Source organism: Xyrauchen texanus, chromosome 44 (genome assembly GCF_025860055.1).
Source record: "Xyrauchen texanus isolate HMW12.3.18 chromosome 44, RBS_HiC_50CHRs, whole genome shotgun sequence".
NCBI lineage: Eukaryota > Metazoa > Chordata > Actinopteri > Cypriniformes > Catostomidae > Xyrauchen > Xyrauchen texanus.
This window is the reverse complement of record NC_068319.1, coordinates 31,019,244-31,042,168: the sequence shown is the minus strand read 5'-3', so window position 1 is coordinate 31,042,168 and position 22,925 is coordinate 31,019,244. Positions and strand designations below refer to the sequence as shown.

At 42.4% G+C, this 22,925-nt stretch overlaps 1 protein-coding gene across 4 annotated transcripts in view; it reads right to left on the bottom strand.

Moving 5' to 3' along the window:
• LOC127637033 (PH and SEC7 domain-containing protein 3-like) overlaps nucleotides 1–22,925 on the bottom strand; it is a 162,916-nt gene that overhangs the window by 46,696 nt on the left and 93,295 nt on the right. The window contains exon 1 of one of the 4 annotated variants that reach the window (XM_052117882.1): nucleotides 398–722. The exons of the other annotated variants lie outside the window; for them this stretch is intronic. Within the exon in view, the coding sequence (XP_051973842.1) occupies nucleotides 398–568 (171 nt within the window). The 5' untranslated portion in view covers nucleotides 569–722. Of the gene's footprint in view, nucleotides 1–397; nucleotides 723–22,925 lie in introns of those variants that run through there. 4 annotated transcript variants of the gene reach the window in all.

Genomic DNA, 22,925 nt, shown 5'->3' with positions numbered 1-22,925 from the left:
ACCCAGTGCCGCAGGCAAAAATGCATTAAACTACAAGAGCAGAGCTGCACTTAATTACTACTTGTTTAAATTCACTAGAGCTTTAGATAACATGCTAAAACAACAGCCACACGTCATCATTAATTAACAGTGTTTTAGCCAAAATCCATTTGTCCAGTCCATTAATCCCTGTTGAGGAGACCAGTGCTGCTTTACATGTATATGTTGTGTTTTGGATGCTGGTTTGCTGGTCACTAGCTTAGCCTGCCATTGTCAACCAGTTTTATCAGAAAGATCAGCATTTTTTGCTACTAGTCCAGAAAAAACAGCTTGGACCTGCACTAAACTGCAACAAAAACAAAACAAAAAAACAACTAAATAATCATGTCCATTCCAGGCAAACAAACACACATTTTACCTTGCCCTTTTTGGCTTGTCCCATGTTGAATTCAGCAGAATTGGACACTTTGAGGGACTTGGAGCGGTGCTGTGGATGACGCCTGAGCGGCTCCTCGCGGCCATACTTGACAGAGCCACTGGCCCGCATGCGGACCTTACCAGTCCCCTGAACACTGTTTAACCCGATCATGATTTCCAATTAAAGCCTCTTCACATGCATACGGCGCGAGAGAGGAGAATGAGCGTGATGAAGACAGAAAAGGAGAGAAAATGAATAAGTGAGCAAGCAGAGTGTTGCAGAAATATCTGCCTGCCTTCAAGAAACGAGTAGCTCAGCTCTCTCACACATCCCTCACTGAGTGTATAGATACAGAGAGAGAGTTACCCTGGAAGCAACACGTCACTGACTGGAGGAGAGAGAGAGAGAGAGAGAGAGAGAGAGAGAGAGAGAGAGAGAGAGAGCTCCTCCTCTTCTGAAGTGAGCCAATGTTGAGATGGATTCATTTATATGTGAGCTGCCCAGCACCTCAGGGCTCTGGTCTGGTGCACAACATCTGAGGATATTAACCAGGAGATATCCAACACTAGCCAGAATACAGTCAAGGAGCAAAGCAAGCAACAACTAAGCTAGGGATGTGCAAAACTACATCATTTAAAAATCAACTCACCAGTCACTGTAAAAAGAGATTTTAAAATCAAATTTAAGACTTTTAAAGACCTTTAAAACCTGAAGAAATGAAATTAATTCCATAGTATGTCCATACCAGAACTACGGAGCCCCATAGAACTTATTTACTGAAATAGTTTTACATGCACTCATAATGGTTTTTACTGCAGCAACCATATTTGAACCATGATATTCATAGTAGTGAAACCACAGTTATAATACAGCAAAACTACTGTAATAAAATAATAATTTTGAGGTCAATATGTTTTTTCTATAAAAATACCATAGTTTATGGTTTTACTAGTAATATTGTGAAAGTTAAGTTGTTAATTATAATAATAACAACAACAAGTGATAATTACAGTGATAATTATTAAGTATAATATTTAATAATAAGAACAACAATCTCCTTGGCAACAAATACAATCCAGAAAAAAAATGTAAAGTTAATTACGACTGCTACTAGGGGGATGAAATGTGAGTCGTGTGCGAATGTCGGAGACAAGGTGGATTGACAGCTAAAGCACAGTGAGCTGTCAGCACATTAAAGCAAAAAAAATAAAAAAAAATATATATATATATCCTTAAATACATGTATACAATGCAGCACTACCAAAAATCCTCATTCATAAAGTAATATAAACAGCAGTTTCATTGAGCCAGACTGTTGCCTATTAGAACAGAAATGCAGCTTATTCTGGCAAAGAAATGCCAACTTGAACAGTAAGAGATATATTTTATATTAAGACATATAAAATATCCAACAATGGTTTGCTTTTAGGGAAAGGTCAATCTAAAATCAATGATACCACAGTAAACAAAACCAAACAATACCACTGCACAAACTATATAATAATAGTTTATTATTAAAACAAATATATTAGATTATACTTTTTTATTTCTTTTGGATTTTCTCCCCTTTTTCTCCCAATCTGGAAAGCCAGTGCACTCTAGGTCCTTGTGGTGGTGTAGTGACTTGCCTCAATCTGGGTGGCGGAGGACGAACCTCAGTTGCCTGCATGTCTGAGACATTCAATCCATACATTTTATCAGGTGGCTTGTTGAGCGCATTACCGTGGTGACGTAGCACATGTGGAAGCTTCACGCTATTCTCACGGCAGACACATACAACTCACCACGCGCCCCACTGAAAGCGGGAACCACATTATAGTGACCAAGAGGAGTTTAACGACATGGAAACCTAAGCCCGCGGACGGGCCCTTAAATGTACAAAATAAAAGTATGCGATAAACAAAACTGCTGTGTGTTACATTGGTACACATGCCACATATCTTTGGAAAGCTACATTTCTTGATTTTCTATTGATATAAACCATTTTAAGATACAATCACAACAGCAGGTACAATCTATATCTTTGTCAGACCACCAACATATAAACAACCAAAAACAAAATTTAGGCAACTCACCTATGAAGTATCATAGTAGTCCATTGAGCCATAACTTCCCGACAAAAACGGTGTTGTTTCATTGTCAAATGTCCAATTGATCAAATCAAGTAAAATGTTTAGTCCAAATCACATTATTACATCAATAAATATCCACAGACTCTTGTTGCATCATTTCAAAGCACCTGGCAGCTGTGCCTAATCTTTCACATATTATCGGTAATAACTTCAGTTCAGATGTAAACATTTCCTATATCCGGTATCAAAATGGAAGCACGCACTCTGACCTTTCGATTGACACCTCATTTGACCCAATAGGAGCTTCCATGTCCTATCCAAAGCCTTCAATACCCAACCACAGTCTGTGTCGAATGTAAGGGCATACCCACTTTCCTTTGTTTACTGATCAAACCAATTACATTGAAGAGTGGAAAGACGCATTGTATAGCCAATGAAATTCTGAAAACAGTGATATGCGGCTTTAGTGGATTAATTATAGCACGATTCTGTTATGCGTGTGCGCAAACTATAATCTCCTTTACCCACTGTTTTGCGCCTCCGTGCGTAAAGCCATTGGAGAGTTGTTTTGGAACTGTTTACACATTTGGCGATTTAAATATGGTGAAACGGACGCGAAAAACAGGATTTTCACCTCAGGATGTGATATAAGAAGGCATTCATTGTCAAAATTCTGAGTTTGGAGATGAAATTTCTGAAAACAATACGGATGATTTGGAAGCAGAGGAAATATGGAGAGATGAGACATGGCTCTGGACAAGTAAGTGTTTTCTTGTGTTTTATAACATATATTACTGTATATTCCGCATAAATAAGCTTTAGTTTGAATAATGAACACATTTTGTAATTACCCTTTGTCGTGTGTTTCCTCAGGGAGTGTTTGAACCGTTTGTGCGTGTTTTTAGTTCATTGTTTGTTTCAGATCTATTGACATGCTATATAGATGTTTTGTATATTTACTGTAAATATATATTTATATATATATATATATATATATATATATATAAATGGACACGATATATATATATATATATATATATATATAAATAAATCAATAAATATAAGTTGAAAATAAGAATATATGTTGTGTTTGAGAGTCTATTTGTTACAATGCGGGAGGTGGGGAGGGGTAGGCCCATCTATTTGTTACAATGCTGAATTGATGGGGGAGGTGTAGGCCCATCTCTTTGTTCCATAGTACATTGGCAAAGTATACAGTATTTACAGTAAATATACATACAATAATGCATATTTACACACTGGAAAAGAAAAATAATATATATATATATATATATATATATAATACAGAAAAGATGGAAAAGTTGTGTCTAGCTTTGTAAATTACATTTATTTATTCTCCCCACTCAGCAAGCGGCCACATAAAGTGGAGCAGCAGGACAGCACCTCATCAAGAGAGGAGGGCTTTCAGAGAGACCCTTGCTGACAGAGTTGGGGTCTCAATCCACAGCCAGACCCGTATCTCCTGCTCCACGAAGAGCACATCACAGGCCGCTGCACATCACCAAATCTTGCACCGCTGGTCGTCTGAAGTGCAGGCAGTGTCATGCAAAGACACCAGTGAAGTACTCTTCCTGTGTTGTGCCTATGTGCTTTGTACACAAATGTGACTGCTACAATGACTGGCATGTTGCTAGAAACATGTAAAAATTTATAATGGTTTGTAAATACTTTGTGTAAAAATTCATGTAAATAGTTTGTTGTGTATTTTTTATATAAACAAATTGTCCACCATAGCACTAGTTTTGACTCTTTTATATGCACAACATTTAGTTTCAAGAAGGAAAAGGCACTCTAATGTGTTTATGCATCAGTTACTCTGTGTCAGCAAAACTAATAGTGGATCTGGATATGGAATATGATAGCTCTAAGTGTCATCTTTCATTAGAGCCCAAAATTATGACTGTACGCTGAAGCGCTCAAAAGTAGTAGCCTTTTTGTCCTAGGTTACCAAAGGGTCCTTTTGGAGTATCCAAAAGGCACTTTTGTAAAACGCCTGGGTGTACCCTTAGAAAAACATGTGTAAAATATTCATTTTTATGGTATTGTTCTAAAATTTGAACTTGGACTAGGTAAGGCTTCATGCTGTGATCCCATTGTGTTCTCAAGCTAATAGCTACAAGTTATAGTCATCTGCAGGCATCTGTATGCAAAAAAAATTTCAGGCGGAAAAAAAACTTCTATTTCATTGTGTTCAAACTTCTATTACTCAGAATCAGTAGCACTTACAGTAATTCTGACTGCTGGGGAAAAAACTTCAGAGTGTCCCCTTTCAAATGTGACCAAAACCATGCATGTACTCCAAACGGTTCAAGAACAGCTTTAAATTTACTTTGGGTATGCCTTGATTAGGCGTTTTAGGCTAATTTTACAGGATTGGGAAGAGGTTAACCCAACGTGACTCTACCCACCCTAGCAACCAGGCCAATTGGTTGCTTAGGAAGCCTGACTGGAGTCACTCAACACACCCTGGATTCGAACTTGCAGCTCCAGGTGAGGTATTAAGATTCTTCATTTGCTGACATACCCAGGCCCCCTAAAATTCTACTTTTGAATGCAACAAGATATTTGTAAAAAAATCTTGAGGTGGATTATAATTATAACCTCTCTGAAATGAGACAAGTTGTAGTTCTTCAAAAATGTCTTTGACTGAGAAACTGAGAAACCAATAACCTCAGTATGATTTGAGCAGGAATCAATAATTCAAACTATTCAGAGTACATACTAATGCTCCACAAACACATAATGAATGTCTGAAATAATGCAAATGATTGGGTTGAGTGGACAGGTTTAATTATTACAACACACCAGTTGTGGTACTGTAATGATATAAACAATAGACTCAACACATCCTGTGATTTATATATGGATTATTACATCAATTTCAAACCCCTGTTGATCAGTAACAATAGTAACCTAGACGTTCTCCGTCTGTTGCTCACTTCGATGTTGTGTCGAAGAAGCGACACTAGGGGTCCATATTTTATCACGCCATGCACTGAACCGTGTACGTGAGCTGCTGATGCAGGGCAGGTGTGGACAGGCAGTTGCGTGCCAAAGCGTCAGGCCGTGTCAGACTGCACGTACCCTTCCCCAACGCCCAATAAAATCGTCAGCCACGCCTTTACTCTCTCTATGTTTCTCACATAGAGTCAAAGCGGCTGGGGCCACCTTAACGCTATCAGACGAATCTGGGAAGGCATTCTTTACCAATTCCTATTCTTTCAGGGGGAAAAGACCCCATGGAGACCACACCTGCCCTGGCTGGGGGAAGTAAAGAGTAGTGAAATACATCACATGGGTTTTCAGGTCGCATGTGGAAAATGTCGTGGTGGTAGATCGAGAGGGAGGAGTTGCTACAAACATGGCGACCGGGGGACAGCCGGGACCGCCCAAGGGAGAAGCGGGTCTACTCGCAAGGGGACCGTACTGTGGAAAATACACACAGGGGGATAAGTCCACATGGGGGCCCGACCAGTGGAGCACCTATTCCAGTACAGAGTAATTTGAGTACTCGTAGTGGGTCTGGTCGGGGAATTCCTGATAGGCCAATGTTATGGCATCAACAACCCAGTGGGAAAGCCTCTTTTTGGAGTCAGCGTTCCCTTTCCGCTATATAATGTTATAGGATTAAACATTTTAAAACATCTAGGTTACTATTGTAACCTCCGTTCCCTGATGGAGGGAACGAGACGTTGTGTCGAAGAAGCGACACTAGGGGTCTCTCTTGAGAGTCTCGCTCATCTCTGAAATGGCAGACAGAATTTGCATGTCCCGCCCCCGGACATACGGGTATAAAGGGAGGGAAATGCGTCTATCCTTTCAGGACTTTGCCCTGAGGAGCCGAGAATAAGGTTCGGCCATAACAGTGGCTTGGTTCAGCGTTGTGGCCGGGAAGACAACCCAGTGGGAAAGCCTCTGTTTGGAGTCAGCGTTCCCTTTCCGCTGTCCACCAAAGCAGAAAATCAAGCTGCTCAGAACATTTAAAGCTCTGCGTGCGGTCCACATAAGTACGCAAAGCGCAACGGACACAGCATCAAAAAAGGCTTGGAATGCCTCCTCTCGGGGCAGCTTCGCTTGCAGGTTCACTACTTGGTCCCTAAAGGGGGTCGTAGGAACCTTGGGCACGGTCATAGTCTTAGGATGACATGGGTGTCTGGCAGACCGAACTCCAGGCAGGTGTCGCTGACAGAGTACGCTTGCAGGTCCCCAACCCTCTTGATGGAGGAGAGCACGATCAGGAGGGCCGTCTTCAAGAAGAGGGTCAAGCGGCTTGAAGGGGGGTCTCTGAAGGCTGAGAGGATCACCGAGAGATCCCAGGAGGGGAACAGGCTTGGCCAGGCAGGATTCAGTCTCTGGGCGCCTCTAAGGAACCTGATAATCAAGTGCTTACCCAAGGACTTGCTGTCTATTGCATCATGGTGGGCCACGATAGCGGCTACATACACCTTCAAGGAGGAGGGGGACAGCCTCCCCTCCAACCTTTCTTGCAGGGATTAAAGCACTGACCGAACTGCACATCTGTACGGGTCTTCAGATCGGGAAGAACACCAATTTGCAAACAAGCGCCACTTTGGGGCATAAAGTTGCCTGGTAGAGGGAGCTCTGGCTTGGCTGATCGTGTCTACGATGGCAGGAGGTAGGCCAATAGATCTTCTGCATCCCATCAGGGTCCAGACGTGGAGTTTCTAGAGGTCTTGGCGTGGATGCCAGAGGGTGCCCCATCCCTGAGAAAGAAGGTCCTTTCTCAGGGGAATTCGCCAGGGAGGGGCTGTCGCGAGGAGCATGAGATCTGAGAACTAAGTCCGAGTGGGCCAGTAGGGGGCCACCAGAATGACTTGTTCCTCGTTCCTCCACTCTCTGCGGAGCATACCTTGTCTCGACACCCCGTCCACTGCCGTGTTGAGGCTGCCCAGGATGTGAGTGATCTGAGACGCTGCTGGCTCCAAAGGAGGAGATGGCGGGCGAGTTGTGACATGTGACGGGAGCACACACCGCCTCGGTGATTTTTGTACAATACCACTGCGGTGCTGTCTGAACGGATTAAGCCGTGCTAGCCCCGGATTAGTAGGAGGAACCTCTGTAGGGTAAGAAATACAGCCAGCAACTCTAGGCAGTTGATGTGCCAATGCAGCAGGGGCCCTTTCCAGGAGCCAGTTTGGAGGCATCTGTGGTGACAGGACATGTCGGGACACCTGCAGTAAGGGGACTTAGAAAACAGAGGTCTGTCCAGGGTTTGAATCTGGTGGCAGGTGGGGGTTATAAACACACAGTGCATGGCACGGCGCCATGCCCATCTCGGGACTCGAGTCTGGGGCCAGTGCCACTGGGGTTGGTGCATATGAGACCACTTCAGCACTGGCCCCAGACTCAAGTCCCAGGAGACTCTGGAAATGTTTTTAGAGGAACCGCCGTGCCTGGCTTGAACAAGGTGAGGCATTTCAGCACTGACTGCGCATGCTCATTGGTGAGGCGCGCTATGATTGAGATTGAGTCTAACTTCATGATGAAAAAAAGAGATGCTCTGAACCGGGGTGAGTTGACCCAGTTGACCTGAAGCCCAAGGCAGCTGAGGTGCCTGAGCACCTGGTCCCTGTGGGTGCATAGTAACTCTCGGGAGTGGGCCAGGATGAGCAAGTCATCGAGGTAGTTGAATATGCGGATGCCCACTTCCCCTGGCAGGGCAAGGGCTGCCTCTGCGACCCTTGCGAGGGGACAGGGACATGCCGAAGGAGGACCATGTACTGATACACCTGGCCGTGAAACTAGAACCGTAGAACGGGTCAGTGTCGAGATAAGACAGAGACATGGAAGTATGTGTCCATCGGGTCTACCGCTGCAAACCAATCTTGATGACTTGAGGACGATCATTGAGAACCGCAGCCCGAAGGGGGTAAATGCAGGGCGGAGACAGCTTGGAGCTGCTCCACAGTTGAGGGTAATGAGAGCGGAAGAGCGAGGAAGCCGATTTCAGGTAGTAAAAGGTGCCCTCTATGGTTTCGTCAACTCGTCAAGCACCTCCGGGAAGAGCGTGGCTGTGAGCGGCGCCCAGACCCAGGAACCACTCGTCTAGCTGTGAGGGGTGAGGCAGGGGACAGAGGGTTCCAGTCCCGCCCCACACTCACGGCGGCCCGGGCAAGCATAGCGGACATCTGCACTTCAGGTACCAGGTACCTCGGTATCGATACTAAATCGACACCTCAACAACATACAAACAGCCTCAGATTACAGATGAAATTACACAGAAAAGCATTTGATTAAAAGAACTGCATAGAGTCTTCCAGTTGCAAATTCTGCATTTTCCATAAAAACATTTTTGGATTGCATGTTTGTTTTAATTAAATGTTATCATCAAAACAGTGTTTAATCAAATGAACAGCTTTAATCAAATAAAAATATAATCATACATTAAAAAAAATAATAATAATTCTGTCAAATAAAATGTTGCACAACAGAGCTTCACAAATAAAATAAAATAAAATTATAATAATGAAATCAATCTGATTACCTGTGGCACAAGGCCACTACGGCTGAATCACAGTGTGCTGATATTCAGTGCATTTGTTTTTGTAATATTGTTTACATGTAATAATAATTATAATAATAATAATTATAAATATTATTGATAATAATAATAAAACATTTATTATTGTTGTTATTTGTAGTATTATTGCTATTACTTAGAATATAAAATTTTTCTATATAATAGTCATATTTTTCCATCTTAATGTCTTCAATTTCATGCATTGATTTAAACAGAGCTTTTATTTTGGTGGAACTTTGAGATTCTTCTGTGTGGTAGTTTTTAATAAGGTACGCATTCTCAATGAAATGCTGAAATAGTCCATACTATTTGAGAAAAGGCAAGGGGTCCTGCACTTTACATAAAAACTGAGAAATCTGCATATGACCTTTAGCTAGTTGTTTAAGGTAACAGTACCCTACTTGAAGAATATTTGATAACAGAAACTTAGGACAGACGCATAAGTTAATTTTGAGTTCCTTATCTGTCACTCACTCGACGTTGTGTCGATGAGTTGACACTAGGGGGGGGTCGCTCATGCGGACTAAAGAGTCCATACTGTCATGATTCCCTGCCCTCATCATTGCAGTCATTCATTGTTCTCAGGTCTGTGTCTCATTTGATCATCACTATCCCTGTGTACTTAAGCCCCGTTGTTTGTTCAGTCTCTGTCGGTCGTTGAATGTAGATGTTTGGATGTGCTTGTTCATATGTAACGTTACCTTTGCCCTCCGTGGATGTTTCTCCAGCCTGTGTACTCTTTGGATGTTTTTCGTGTTTTTGTTTTGTTTTCCCATCGTGGACGTTTTATTTGTTCCAGTCTTGTTTGTCTTCATCATTTTCAATAAATTTAGATCCTCACCCCTCATCTGCCTTCACCTGCCTTCGTAACACATACACTAAACACACGGCATTATGTACATCACGTGCAATCTGTTTGTGTATGTGTGAAGAATAACAGAGAGCAGAGGTTTATTCTGAAGCATGCAGTGCGTGTAGACCACGCACATATTATTTAATTAAATGACATAATTCTGCTGTTTAAAGATCGCACTTGGCCATATCAAGATATGAATTGACTAACTGTCAAATTTTCATTTAATCTAATAAATGTCACATCCTGTAATATTTTGCAACAAGATGATTTTGTACCATTTTTTTATTTTTTGGTATTGCATAATTATATATACTCACCGGCCACTTTATTAGGTACACCTGTACATCTACTTATTCATGCGATTATCTAATCAGCCAATCGTGTGGCAGCAGCGCAATGTAGTATAAAATCATATTGGGGCTTCAGTTAATGTTCACATCAACCATCAGAATGGGGAAAAATGTGATCTCAGTGATTTGGACCATGGCATGATTGTTGGTGCCAGACGGGTTGGTTTGAGTATTTCTGGGATTTTCACACACAACAGTCTCTAGAATTTACTCACAATGATGACAAAAACAGAAAACATCCAGTGAGTGTAAAACATCCAGTGAGTGGCAGTTCTATGGGCGAAAACGTCTTGGTTACTGATGTAACCTCCATTCCCTGATGGAGGGAACGAGACTTTGTGTCGATGAGTTGACACTAGGGGTTGCTCCTGCGGAGCCCAGACATCTCTGATTTTGAGAAAAGGCCAATGAGAATTATAAAAGGTATAAAAGGAGTGACGCTGCAAATACACATCAGGTATCGCACTGAGGAGCCGAGCCAAAGACCCGGCACTTTCAGCGGTTGGTTCAGTGTTGTGGCATCAGGGAACGGAGGTTACATCAGTAACCGAGAAGTTCCCCCTCTGTCACTCACTCGACGTTGTGCCGATGAGTTGACACTAGGGGTCCCAATGGAAAACGCCACAAGAGCTGATCCGAATTACGCAGACTGGTGGTGTGAGACGGGCAGACCTCTGTGTGCCTCGTAGCCAGTGCAGCAAGCCGTCGCATAACTACCCCAAACACACTGGCAGGTATGAAGAGATCCCCTCCACCTAGGGGAATGGATAACTGCTCAGAAGTATAAGAACTGGCTGGCCCAGCCGTGACCTTCTCTCTTTTGTTCTGCCCAAAAAAGGAACAAAATTGTTCGGCTGGGGGCCAAATATATGGTCCAAGCTGGGGGGCTCCTCCAAAGAGGAGGACACTGCAGAGACCACACCAGGCACCAGGGTTTAGGTGGAATACAACACACGGTCTTACTGGTTAGGAGCGGAAGCATATCGTGCAGAGTGGCATCGTGGTAGGTCCTACCCAAGGGGGGAGGAGATACTACAAACACGGCGACCAAGGACAGAGGGCCCTCTGCCCAAGGAAGACGTGGTTTACCGGCAGGGAAACCATTTTGTGGAATATACATAACATGGGGTTGCCTAGGGGACAACTAGTGCATGTGAAGCACTTACCTCAGTACGGGGGCCTGGGTGACGCCCATACTGGGGCGGCAGCGAGCCTCTCCGAAGACTATATATACATATATGTATATATAGACAGGTATATATAAATATACATATATATAAATGAAGTTAATCACTCTGTGAACTTCTTGTTTTTTCTGCTGCTGAAGCGCCCAGGGGTGTTTGCTCAGCACAACGTAGTGTGCGAGGGGGAGGACCGCTGGAAAGCGCTGTAGATCCAACAGAGTGTAGAGATGAATGGAGGCGGCAGAGGAATTCAGCTCTGTGACTTGCTCGCTCTGCTCCGAAGAAGATATCTGATGTGTGTTTGCAGCATTACTCCTTTTATACCCGTATGTCCGGGGGAGTGGGATGCAAATTCCACACGGCAATTTCCATTGGCCTTTTCTCAAGATCAGAGATGTCTGGGCTCCGCAGGAGCGACCCCTAGTGTCAACTCATCAACACAACTTCGAGTGAGTGACAGATAAGGAACTCAAAATTAACTTATGCGTCTGTCCTGAGATTCTGTTATCAAATATTCTTCAAGTAGGGTACTGTTACCTTAAACAACTAGCTAAAGGTCATATGCAGATTTCTCAGTTTTTATGTAAAGAGCAGGACCCCTTGTAGAAAATGAAAAATGAATGCAAACCATCAATATGGCAGATTTGACACATTACTGAACCATCATCTTGTTTTGGATAAGTATTATTAATTGTGATTCAAGTATATAATAAAACCGCCATATTTGAATATGTGATTATAAGAATACAATAAGAAGTCATCTAAAGATCACCACTGATATTTTCAAACTAATATACTGTACACTTATTCATCTCCTGATTTAACCCTTTATTTTCAGACAGAGGATCTGTGTTATATCACCTGCATTTATAAACTTGACACCTGTCAATCAATCTACTGGAACCCTGCCATTAGGACAAATAAACACTATTAATCAAAAAGGGTCATATTTTCTCTGTTTTAAAGGTGCTTTAAGGTTTAATGTTAAAATGTTTTTCACATGTCACAACACAATATCAAAGCAAGTGTCATTTGTTTGATAGAAAGAGTTATATGTATGTATAAGGTGCAACAGACCATGTTGAAAATGCAGTCTTGTGCTACTTTGTGTTTGTCAGTGTGTTGACAGAGAATGTGCTGAACTCCACCTGTGTGAATTTACAGACTTCATACATCCACTAAAAATCACCACAACAGCAGTTCATTCAATGTCATTGAGCAAAAATCACTCCAAAAGATCCAGCTGCATTTGAGACATATATATAACACTTTGATATTTCATTATCTGATGCAATGACATTCAGACATTTTTTTAGTGTGACTTAAAGGAATGGTCACTTCCATTGGAATCGTTTCACTGTAATCTATCATTTTGCTTTTTTTAAAAGAAAAGGAAGGGATGAGTCCAAATTATTTTTTGTTTTAATAAATACTATGCCATTAATGCTGTTAAATAAGCTTAACTTGCATTGAACGTTGAACATTTCTCTGTATATTCACTGATCATGTCATCACATTCACATAGTGAAGTCCTGTGACTCCTATAGAATTCGATATTCAGACATTTGTAAGACATCTACACCACAAACCTAAAATCAGTTGAGGTGAATACAGGTTTGAATTCATCACAGGTCAGCGAGTCTTACTCAAGCACTTGTGTATGTAAAAATAGTCTGATGAGAATAGACGTGTGATCGGTGTGTGATTACATGGAAGTCAATTCTGTCTGTTTTAAAGGCTAGACCTTCAAAAAAATCGAAACATCTGACGGCTTTAATTCTCTTCAGATATATACCATGACAAAAGCATGATGTGATCTGAACATTACCCTCAATGAACTTCTTTTCAAATGCTTTTAATTACCTGGTCAGAAGTATATTGTTATTTAACAGTGTAAATGACAAAAAATGTTCGTCATATGGACAGATACATCTTGTTATTTTCTGAAATTTCTGGAGAAAATGTGAATGTTTTTAAGTTGTTGATAATAAGAATAAAAACAATATATTTTAATGTAATGGCAAAATATTTAGATATTTACAAATATATAAGTAGTTTGAGAGTGTAGGGAGAGCGACTAGATTGTGTCATTTACAATGCATCATGCAAGTGGGCGGTCCCTGCAGCGCTTGTTTGGTGCACTTTGTTGGACGGGAGTTTTTCTCTTCAGGATCATGGGTAGTGTAGTTGTAGTTTAACTATACCACAATCTTGGAGATCACGATAGTCGGTTATCATAAATCATTAATTTTGAATGGGAATTTTACTTCCAGAATCGTCTATGTACACGTGTCAGTTAGAGGTTGTTGGCCATTGTGTCTTGCTCTCTCATCAGCGTCTCGCACCATAAGTGAGCAGTGCATTTTAAAATGCTGTGTCAAAAGCTCGATTTGGAAAAGAGCATCTCGAGATTCCAACACTTCATCTAAAAGCACTGGGCTCAGAGAAATGCCGTTTCCATGGCGATGTAGAGTCTGAGTCACAAATGCAGCTTCACGACCTCTGTTCAACCAAATACCACAACTATCTATGATAAATACAACCGTTTTTATGGTATTAATAAAAATAAAGTACTACCGTATGAAAAACACTGAAACCACCGGTATGTTGAAGCTTGAGTACCATGGCGCTGGTGTACTGTGCAAAGTACTAGGGCTGTCAAATGAAAATTTGAATATCCATCGAATTTAAGAAAGAAATTGCACATTTGAATGCTAAAACTGTACATTTGAATTTTGGATGTGTGCCAACCCACTGACAATTTCAAATCGATCAGATTCTTGTGCTAAAAAAGGCTAGACACTGCGCAACAAATACAGTTTAATTAGACACGTCATCTAAAAAAACAGCGCTCCTGCAAGAGACACTGAATAAAAAATAACAAAGGGAAACATTCGTCTAGTGTGCGTTTACATAGAAAAACAAATGGATTGAGCGTTCGGTGTGAACAGCACCTTAATGTTGGTGGAGGTCTTTGCGTCTTGCTATCGTATAAGCATTTCTGAGATTATGAGTTGTTTAAATGCTTTGTTAGGAAAGATGTTCAACTTGGAAACATGCATCTCGAGATGCTCTCGTTCGGTTCCAGTCTGTTGTGTTCCGTCTGTTTGAACAGCCACTGGCCTGTGCTCATAGTCCGAGCCACTTCACCAGCGAGGTCAGCCGAAAACCACTGCCATCAATGAATATTGCCACTCTACATACAATTCTGGTATTTTGCGGTTATTATGAAGCTCGGGTCTGGAGTAGTAGGAATCAGTGAAAGTGCAACACCATGTGAGAAAGTTCTATTGAAGATTTTTCTCCCTCATTTCACTTTTTACTTAATATCTGAGAATACGGACTGACTAAAAGGTTTCAATTATTTTATGCACATTAGTTGAAAATGAAATGCTCTTTTTTTAACAGCCAGAAATGTTCTTTATAATAATATATCATGGTGTTGTATGGTTTATGTATACACAAATCCGGCGAAACACGGAAGTAAAGCAGAGCCGCCATTACTGCGGGCCTTGCTGCTGCGGAAGTAGCGTGTTGTTCTCGTAGGTGGCTGTAGCAGATGTTAGCTGTACTGTAAAAATTTTTATTTTTATTTAGTTTTTTTTGTACGTATGCTGTCCAGTGATGCCGGGAAGAGTGTGTTGTGTGGTTGGCTGTTTTAACAACAGCATAAAACTACAGGCCTGGAGTAAAACAGTTTGTAAATTTCACGAAACTTTGTTGCACATTGACTGCCCATGTTTACGGCCATACGGGTTGCTCGAGTTCCTGGTCGAGCGGAGGACCAAGATGTGCGTCAAAAGTGGATGAAACACATAAACCGAGATGGCTTCACGACAAACAAGAATACTGTGGTAAGTTTGGCTCTGACTGTTCAATTTGTTAATGCCACAGATTGCATGCAGTGGGTGTAACATACTGTGAAACAGCGCTAGCTAAGTTTGCTAGCAATATCTTGTTGCTGTGTAACTGGAACTTTCTCAAGCTCTTACGTTACTGCTTGGTAAACTGAAGTTCCTCTCTTTGCATCAGCTTAAATGTTAGTCCTCGTTGCTTGCTTTGGATAAAAAGATAAAGTACTATGTCAACTATAAATAGACAGATGTTCGTCCTTGCAGAAACATAATATGTGCCATATAGTACATCTGATACAACAGGAGACTTATCACAAAAGACTAGACAAAACAAATAAGATGGACATGACAGGATAAACAACAGTTTTGGCCCTCACCCCACAAAAAGAAGAACAATCATATACACCCCCTTTCACGCATCATAAATAGGATGGTAAAGTGCAATTGTGCATGACTGACGTTAACTAAGAGAAAGTGCAGAGTGCTAGTGCTGTCTTGTTTACACTTATTTCAGAAGTACTTTTACCACCAATGCATCGCTCATTATGTATTCATCTTTGTTGCCACTCTAAGGTGTGTGGGATACATTTTCCTGACGGACAACCTACAAGAGAAAACCCCTATCCTGTGTTGTTCATGGGTTATGAATGTCATGTAAGTAGAAGCCATTTTACTATATTAATATTTTGTGGCTGGATGTTGAGTTTGGATGGTCTGATGCGCGTGAGTGTGGGCTGTGATGGATTATGACCGGTGTCGTGATCATTCTCAAGTGTCGTGTTGCTGGTGTAGTCAGTGGTTAGATCAGCGTAGCAGTCTATTTAATCGGGACAAATAAATTAGGCCCAAAACACGGGACGTCCCGCCTAACTCGGGACAGCTGGCAACCCTACTTGTGAAGCTTGTGAACATATTAGCAACACAGCTAGTTATGACAGCGTTCGGTTTTATTGTTGTCATCAATTAATACACGTCTTAATTACATTACATTACATTTGGCTGACGCATTTTTACATTAATACATTATTTTGTCAATAAATTACCTTTATCTGTAAGTTTTGGCCACTGCCTGACATCATCTACCCAATGTAAACCAGACATTTTATTTCATGAGCAGGATCCGCTTTCATTGAAATATCATTAGAGGGCCGTCACACTTCGCAGGCCCGCAGTAATGGCGGCAGGCAAGATGGCAGCGCCCATAGAGTTCGCGGCGGATTTGTGTATTCAATGCACTCTCTTGCGGACAAAGTAAACAACGTCCATTTAAAAATCAGCTGACTTTAAAATTCTAATTTAATTAGAATTTTGAAAATATTTAAGTTCTAATTTCTCTGCCCTATTAACAGCCCTACAAATTACAGGAATAAAAATGTCAACAGCAAAATAAACTTGTTTGCTCTAAAAAGAAAAGATTTCCTCTAGTTTATGGACTCATGCTTTTTCATCTTGATTTTTCCATGGAGAATTGATTGACAAGATGTTTCAAAATTAGAGACCTTGGTGACGTCAGTTGAAGAGGAAAGGTGTTTGAGGCGGAGCAAGTTAATTCATTTTAACAAAAAAAAAAATCTTCAGAATAATGTGTAGTTATGAATTGTGCACAATAACTCCTGGGATATGTAAAGAGGGTTAAAAAGAGCCTTGACTTAAAGGGGCATCACTCACAATTTCATTAAAGGTGCTTGTGGTGAGCAGGCCGGAGCCAAGATAAAGTGGCAAATGACTTCCACCTGCACGCCACACCGGCCTTGCGTTCCAGTGAGGGGAGTCGGGAGTATTTAAGGAGAAGAGACAGCGGCAGACGGGAGAGAGATGCATGAAGCTTGTCCGCGTTCTTGTGTGTGTTTTATGATTTGAAGCAGCTGGCTGAAAAGCAGTGCGTGTTTTTGTTTCTTTATACACTGAAAAGTGTCATTAAATGTCAATGTGTTTGTCAAGCCGGTCCCAGCTTCCTCCTTTGCCATCGTTAATTGTTACAGTGCTGTAAGTGATTTTTATATAAATGTAGAGAACATCCTTATTACCTGTCAGATATCACTGAGATTGGTGCCATGAAATATCACACCTGTCTCTGTAACAGCCCTAAGCTCGACTGCAGGTGTGGTAGTCAGTGTCTTTACTTGCTGAGCTACCCAGGCCCCCCACCTTCAAACTCTTATTAAAGTTAAACAGTAAAATGTTTCAGAATTACATGATGCACCGTGATATAACGAATCATATTGAGAGGCTGTTGGCAATGCCCAGCCCTGACTCTGACACAAGAAAGTACATTTTCAGTTTCCTAGAAATAGCTGCAATGAGGTAGCAGTTTTTCAATTAAATAAAAAGCTCTTTTAACCCAAACTTGTGACTTGATTTATATATAAGCTCGGTTTCAAAGGTAAAGGTGCTATATTAATTTGCCAATTTAACAGTTCCTGCAGATGCCAACCGAGAAACACAAAAGGACAAAATGATCCATTGATATATTTTTGAGTTTTGCATGGCTGATTTCTGAAAAGAAAAAAAAACAGCCACTAAATCACCTGGAAACTTGACCTTGTACAACCGTTTACTGAGAATGAGTCACTGAAACGGCTCTAACTGACCTCACTGTCTCAGAACAAAAGTGGTCCACTAGACTGTAATATGACACATCAAACATGTAAATAGATTCAATTGTTTGCCAGAACTAGACCAGATTAACTTTAAACATTAAAAGAATCATTATCTTTTTTCAAAAATTCATGGTAGCGTTCACCTTTTCTTCTCTGGACTATCGATATTCCAGATGTCCCAAACAGTCAGAAGGGGGCTTCATCAGAGAAAATAACTTTGCAGATGCACTCACACCAACCTGCTGCCAATATTGAGCAAGATCTGCACTGGTGGTGACATGATTCCATAGCTCATCAGGAGGAGACGGTCCTGGCACGTGCTGGACACTCTGGGACATCCTGAAGCCTTCTTCACTGCAGTTGAACCTCTCTCCTTGAAGTTCTTGATGATCCAGTAAATGGTTCTTTCAGGTGCAATACTCTTTGCAGCAATTTCTTTGCATGTGAGGCCATTCTGATGCAAAGAGTTGCTGGCTGCACATCTTTCTTTAGAGGTAACCATTGCGAACAAGAACACAATGACTGGAAGCATATCTTCTCTCCTTTTATAGCAATCAGTCTGCTCTTATAATCCAATCAGAAAGAGTAATTTCACACGACTAGTGCTCGTTCACACTTTCACAGGTGCTGCTGATATGATTAGTAAAATTATGTTGGCTGGTCATTTTGTGCCAGGACCAAAAAACAGTGAAATTTGGGTTATTGTGATAAAGTTATTATTTAAAAAGCATCTGATCACTCTGCACAATAATTTAGAAACAATGTGAATCAACACCACAACCACTGAAGCAGAAAACCTTGCGAAACACAACATTTATGTCACTGCCAATAGGCTGTAGTTCCTCTGAGCTGTTTTTGGGGGATTTTTAGCTCCTACTCTGGAGTTGGTACTTTGGGGGTGTAGAGGGACAGTGGGAGGTGCTGCATCCTGTGATTGGTCAAAATAATGCACAAAGCATTTAGAAAGGAGGGGAGTCCACATTGTAAACAACTAGCTGCTAGCATGCTACGCAGAGTATTGCGCTAATTTTACATTTCCCTTTACAGAAATAAAATAAAACCAACAAAGTATACAAAGAGGATCACCCGTTTCACATATATGTGTGTGTGTGTGTGTGTGTGTGAGACTTCATCGGGAGATACGCTTTGAGTTTTCATCACATCTGTACTATGTGACTATACAAAAAATAAAGTGGTTTCTGGATTACTTCATCAAACTGTTCCTGGGATGACTTTTATAAATAATCAGATGTTTATCGACAGAGAGTATTTGAACTCCATTATACACTAAACCGTCATGAAATCGAGTTCACATGAGGGAAGTATTGCGTGTCTGTTACAGTATTTCCGTACAGTAATTTGAGTCATAAAAGTCTTCATTGTGTAAGATTGGGTTGAAAAACAGGTTATAGTGCTTTCAACATGTTGTCAACTAAATTCAGCCCGTGCTGTGTGGTAGTCTGACCGCTAATGCTGCCTTCAGGGGCTGAGGTTGGATGAAAAAAGTTGCTTTTTAAACTGTTCAGAGACCAGTTTCCTTTAGAGTTTCATTCATTCAAAAATGCTGTTGTTTAAAAAATTTACTGATTTGGCAGCTGACTACGTATTCAGATGCAGCCAAAGCTCATGTAAAACAGCAATAACAAAAGTGTAAATCCAATCCTCTGTCGGTGTTGTTGATTATATTGAAACACGCGTTCCAACCATGTCAGGAGAAAAATGGTCGATACTAGATTCCGTCACTACAGTGGTAACTTTTGGCAATGCGAACGTAACAGGAAAAGTCTCCTTGGGTGTTCTGTTCCTTGTATGAGTTCTCATCTAGAAAGTTATTAAAGGAAAACCACAAGACTGTAGTTGGGAAAGGGCCTATTGTGCCAGCACCGGACATATAAAGGCATCATGGGAAGGATTGTCTAGCAGAAGGCCACAGATCTGACTGAATCATAGCCAGCCCACAAGTCATGTTTGATTTAGCTGTTTACAAGATTTGCATGAAATAAATAGTTTTCAAAGAATGTTGCTAATTTAGAGGTCAGTCAAAACCTTTTATCATGCTTAAATCATTTTATCATGTATACTGTTTACATAATATAAATATAATATAATAAAATAATAAGTAGAAAAATCTGGTGTGAGCTATCCAAGTAAATATTTACATATACATCAATGAGCCAAAATATTTTGACCACTCACGGCTGAAGTGTATAACGCTGATCATCTCCTAAAAAGGCCACATGTCAAGGTCTGGGTAGATTAGATGGTAAGCGATCAATCAGTTCTCGTAGTCAATGTGTTGAATGCAGGAGTAAAGACCTGATGTGTTGCCCTGCCTCCAAATTCCCCAAATCTCAATCTGACAGCAACAGTGTGATGTGCTGGACCAACAAGTCCGATCCACAGCAGCTCCACCTCTCAATCTACAGGACTTCAGGAGTCTTGTAGGGTCCTTGCCTCAGCAAAATAAAGATGGCGGCGCGGTAGCACGCAGCGGCCACTCCGGATCCACAATGGTGCTATTTTTGTTAAAAAAAGCCCGACTTTTGCAACACATGGACATCGGAGCAACCGGTGTTCGTGTCTACCATCGCCAGACACTACTGAAATATAAGACTCATGCAAAAACCAAGCTGCATGATGACCTGCAGGAGGCGCTACGCGTACTCGGCTTGCTGCGGAGACCAGGCCTCCAGCCCTCGGCGTCGCCTGATGCCGGGGGAGAGGACGTTGTAAGCGGTGTGCGAGAAAGCAGAAGCGCGGAAAGAGGGCGGGGTCCATGCTAGGCTAAAAACAAACCCTAGCCGGCCGGCTCTCCGTCTATCCTGCTCTCAAATGTTTGCTCCCTGGACAATAAACTGGACTATATCCGACTCCAGCAGGCTACGCAGCGTGAGTTTAGAGACTGCTGCGTCTTTGTTTTCACGGAGACGTGGCTCAGCGACAGAGTTCGGATGCCGCCATTCAGCTACACAGGCTCGCCTCGTTTCGTGCCGACAGAAATACAGCTCTCTCGCGGTAAGACTCGCGGTGGTGGCTTGTGTGTTTACATCAACACGAATGGTGCAAGAACTCTATGCTAGTCTCTAGTTACTGTTCATCGCTGTTGGAGCTTGTGACTGTTAGATGCAGACCTTTTTATCTACCACGGGAATTCACCACTGTTTGCATAACCAGAGTTTACATTCCCCCAGCGCTAACGCTAAGGAAGCTCTGTGAACTGTATGGGGCTATGAGCTGAACTGCAGAACGCTCACCCCGACGGACTGTTTATTGTCGCCGGAGATTTCAACCATGCAAATCTCAAGACAGTGCTCCCTAAATTCCATCAGTATGTGGACTTTGCAACGAGAGGGCTGAACGCGCTTGATCTTGTTTACACAAACATCCCAGGCGCGTGACCGGTGGAGCCCCGCCCCCACCTCAGCTACTCAGACCACATCTCTGTTATGTTAATTCCAGCATACAGACCGCTCGTCAGATGCACAAAACCGCTTCAGAAGCAGGTGAAAACCTGGCCAGCAGGAGCCATCTCTGCTCTTCAGGACTGTTTTGAGTGTACTGACTGGCACATGTTCAGGGAGGCTGCAACATATGGCGATTCTACCAACTTGGAGGAATACACAGCATCAGTGACCAGCTACATCAGCAAGTGCGTTGATGATGTCACTTTCTCCAAGACCATCACCACACGCTCCAACCAGAAGCCGTGGATGACTGCGGAGGTGCGCACGCTGCTGAGGTCCCGAGACTCCGCCTTCAGAACAGGCGATAAGGCAGCCCTAAGAACAGCTAGGGCCAAACTGTCACGGGCAATCAGAGAGGCAAAGCGCGCACATGCCCAGAGAATCCACAGTCACTTCCAGGACAGCGGTGACACGCGGCGCATGTGGCAGGGCATCCAGGCCATCAACAACTACAGGACAACATCAGTTGCCTGTGACAAAGATGCCTCCCTTCCAGATGCGCTGAACGACTTCTACGCTCGGTTTGAAGTGCAGAACGACGTGATGGCGAGGAAGTCCACCCTCCTCCCAACGACCAGGTGCTCTGTCTTACCACGGCAGATGTGAGGAAAACTCTACGTAGAGTCAACCCACGGAAGGCTGCTGGACCAGACAACATTCCTGGCAGAGTGCTCAGAGGATGTGCAGACCAGCTAGCAGATGTTCTTACCGACATCTTCAACATCTCTCTGAGCAGCGCCGTCGTTCCAACGTGCTTCAAGGCCACCACCATCATCCCCATGCCAAAGAAGTCTTCAGTGTCCTGCCTCAACGACTACCGTCCCGTCGCACTTACACCCATCATCATGAAGTGCTTCGAGAGGCTCGTCATGAGGCAGATTAAGACCCACTGCAGTTTGCGTATCGTTCAAACCGTTCAACGGACGATGCCATCACCACAACCCTCCATCTGGCCCTCACCCACCTAGACAATAAGGACTCATACGTTCGAATGCTGTTCATAGATTTCAGCTCAGCATTCAACACAATCATTCCCCAGCACCTGATTGGAAAGCTGAACTTGCTGGGCCTGGACACCTCCCTCTGCAACTGGATCCTGGACTTCCTGACTGGGAGACCTCAGTCAGTCCGGATCGGGAACAGCATCTCCACCACCACCACACTGAGCACTGGGGCCCCCCAGGGCTGTGTGCTCAGTCCACTGCTGTTCACTCTGCTGACTCACGACTGTGCAGCAATGCACAGCTCGAATCACATCATCAAGTTCGCCGATGACACGACCGTGGTGGGTCTCATCAGCAAGAATGACGAGTCAGCATACAGAGAGGAGGTGCAGCGGCTGACGAACTGGTGTAGAGCCAACAACCTGTCCCTGAATGTCGAAAAAACAAATGAATGAAATGAATGAAAACCTTTATTGCCCCATGGGGAATTTGTTTTACACTCATGGGAACCACAATAAACATAACCACAACAAACATAGAGCAACAATAACACAGCACATAGTGACATAAAATTATCAATTCGACAACTTAAGGAATCAATAGATAGATATATATTCAATAATACGCATCTAAAATGTTCAA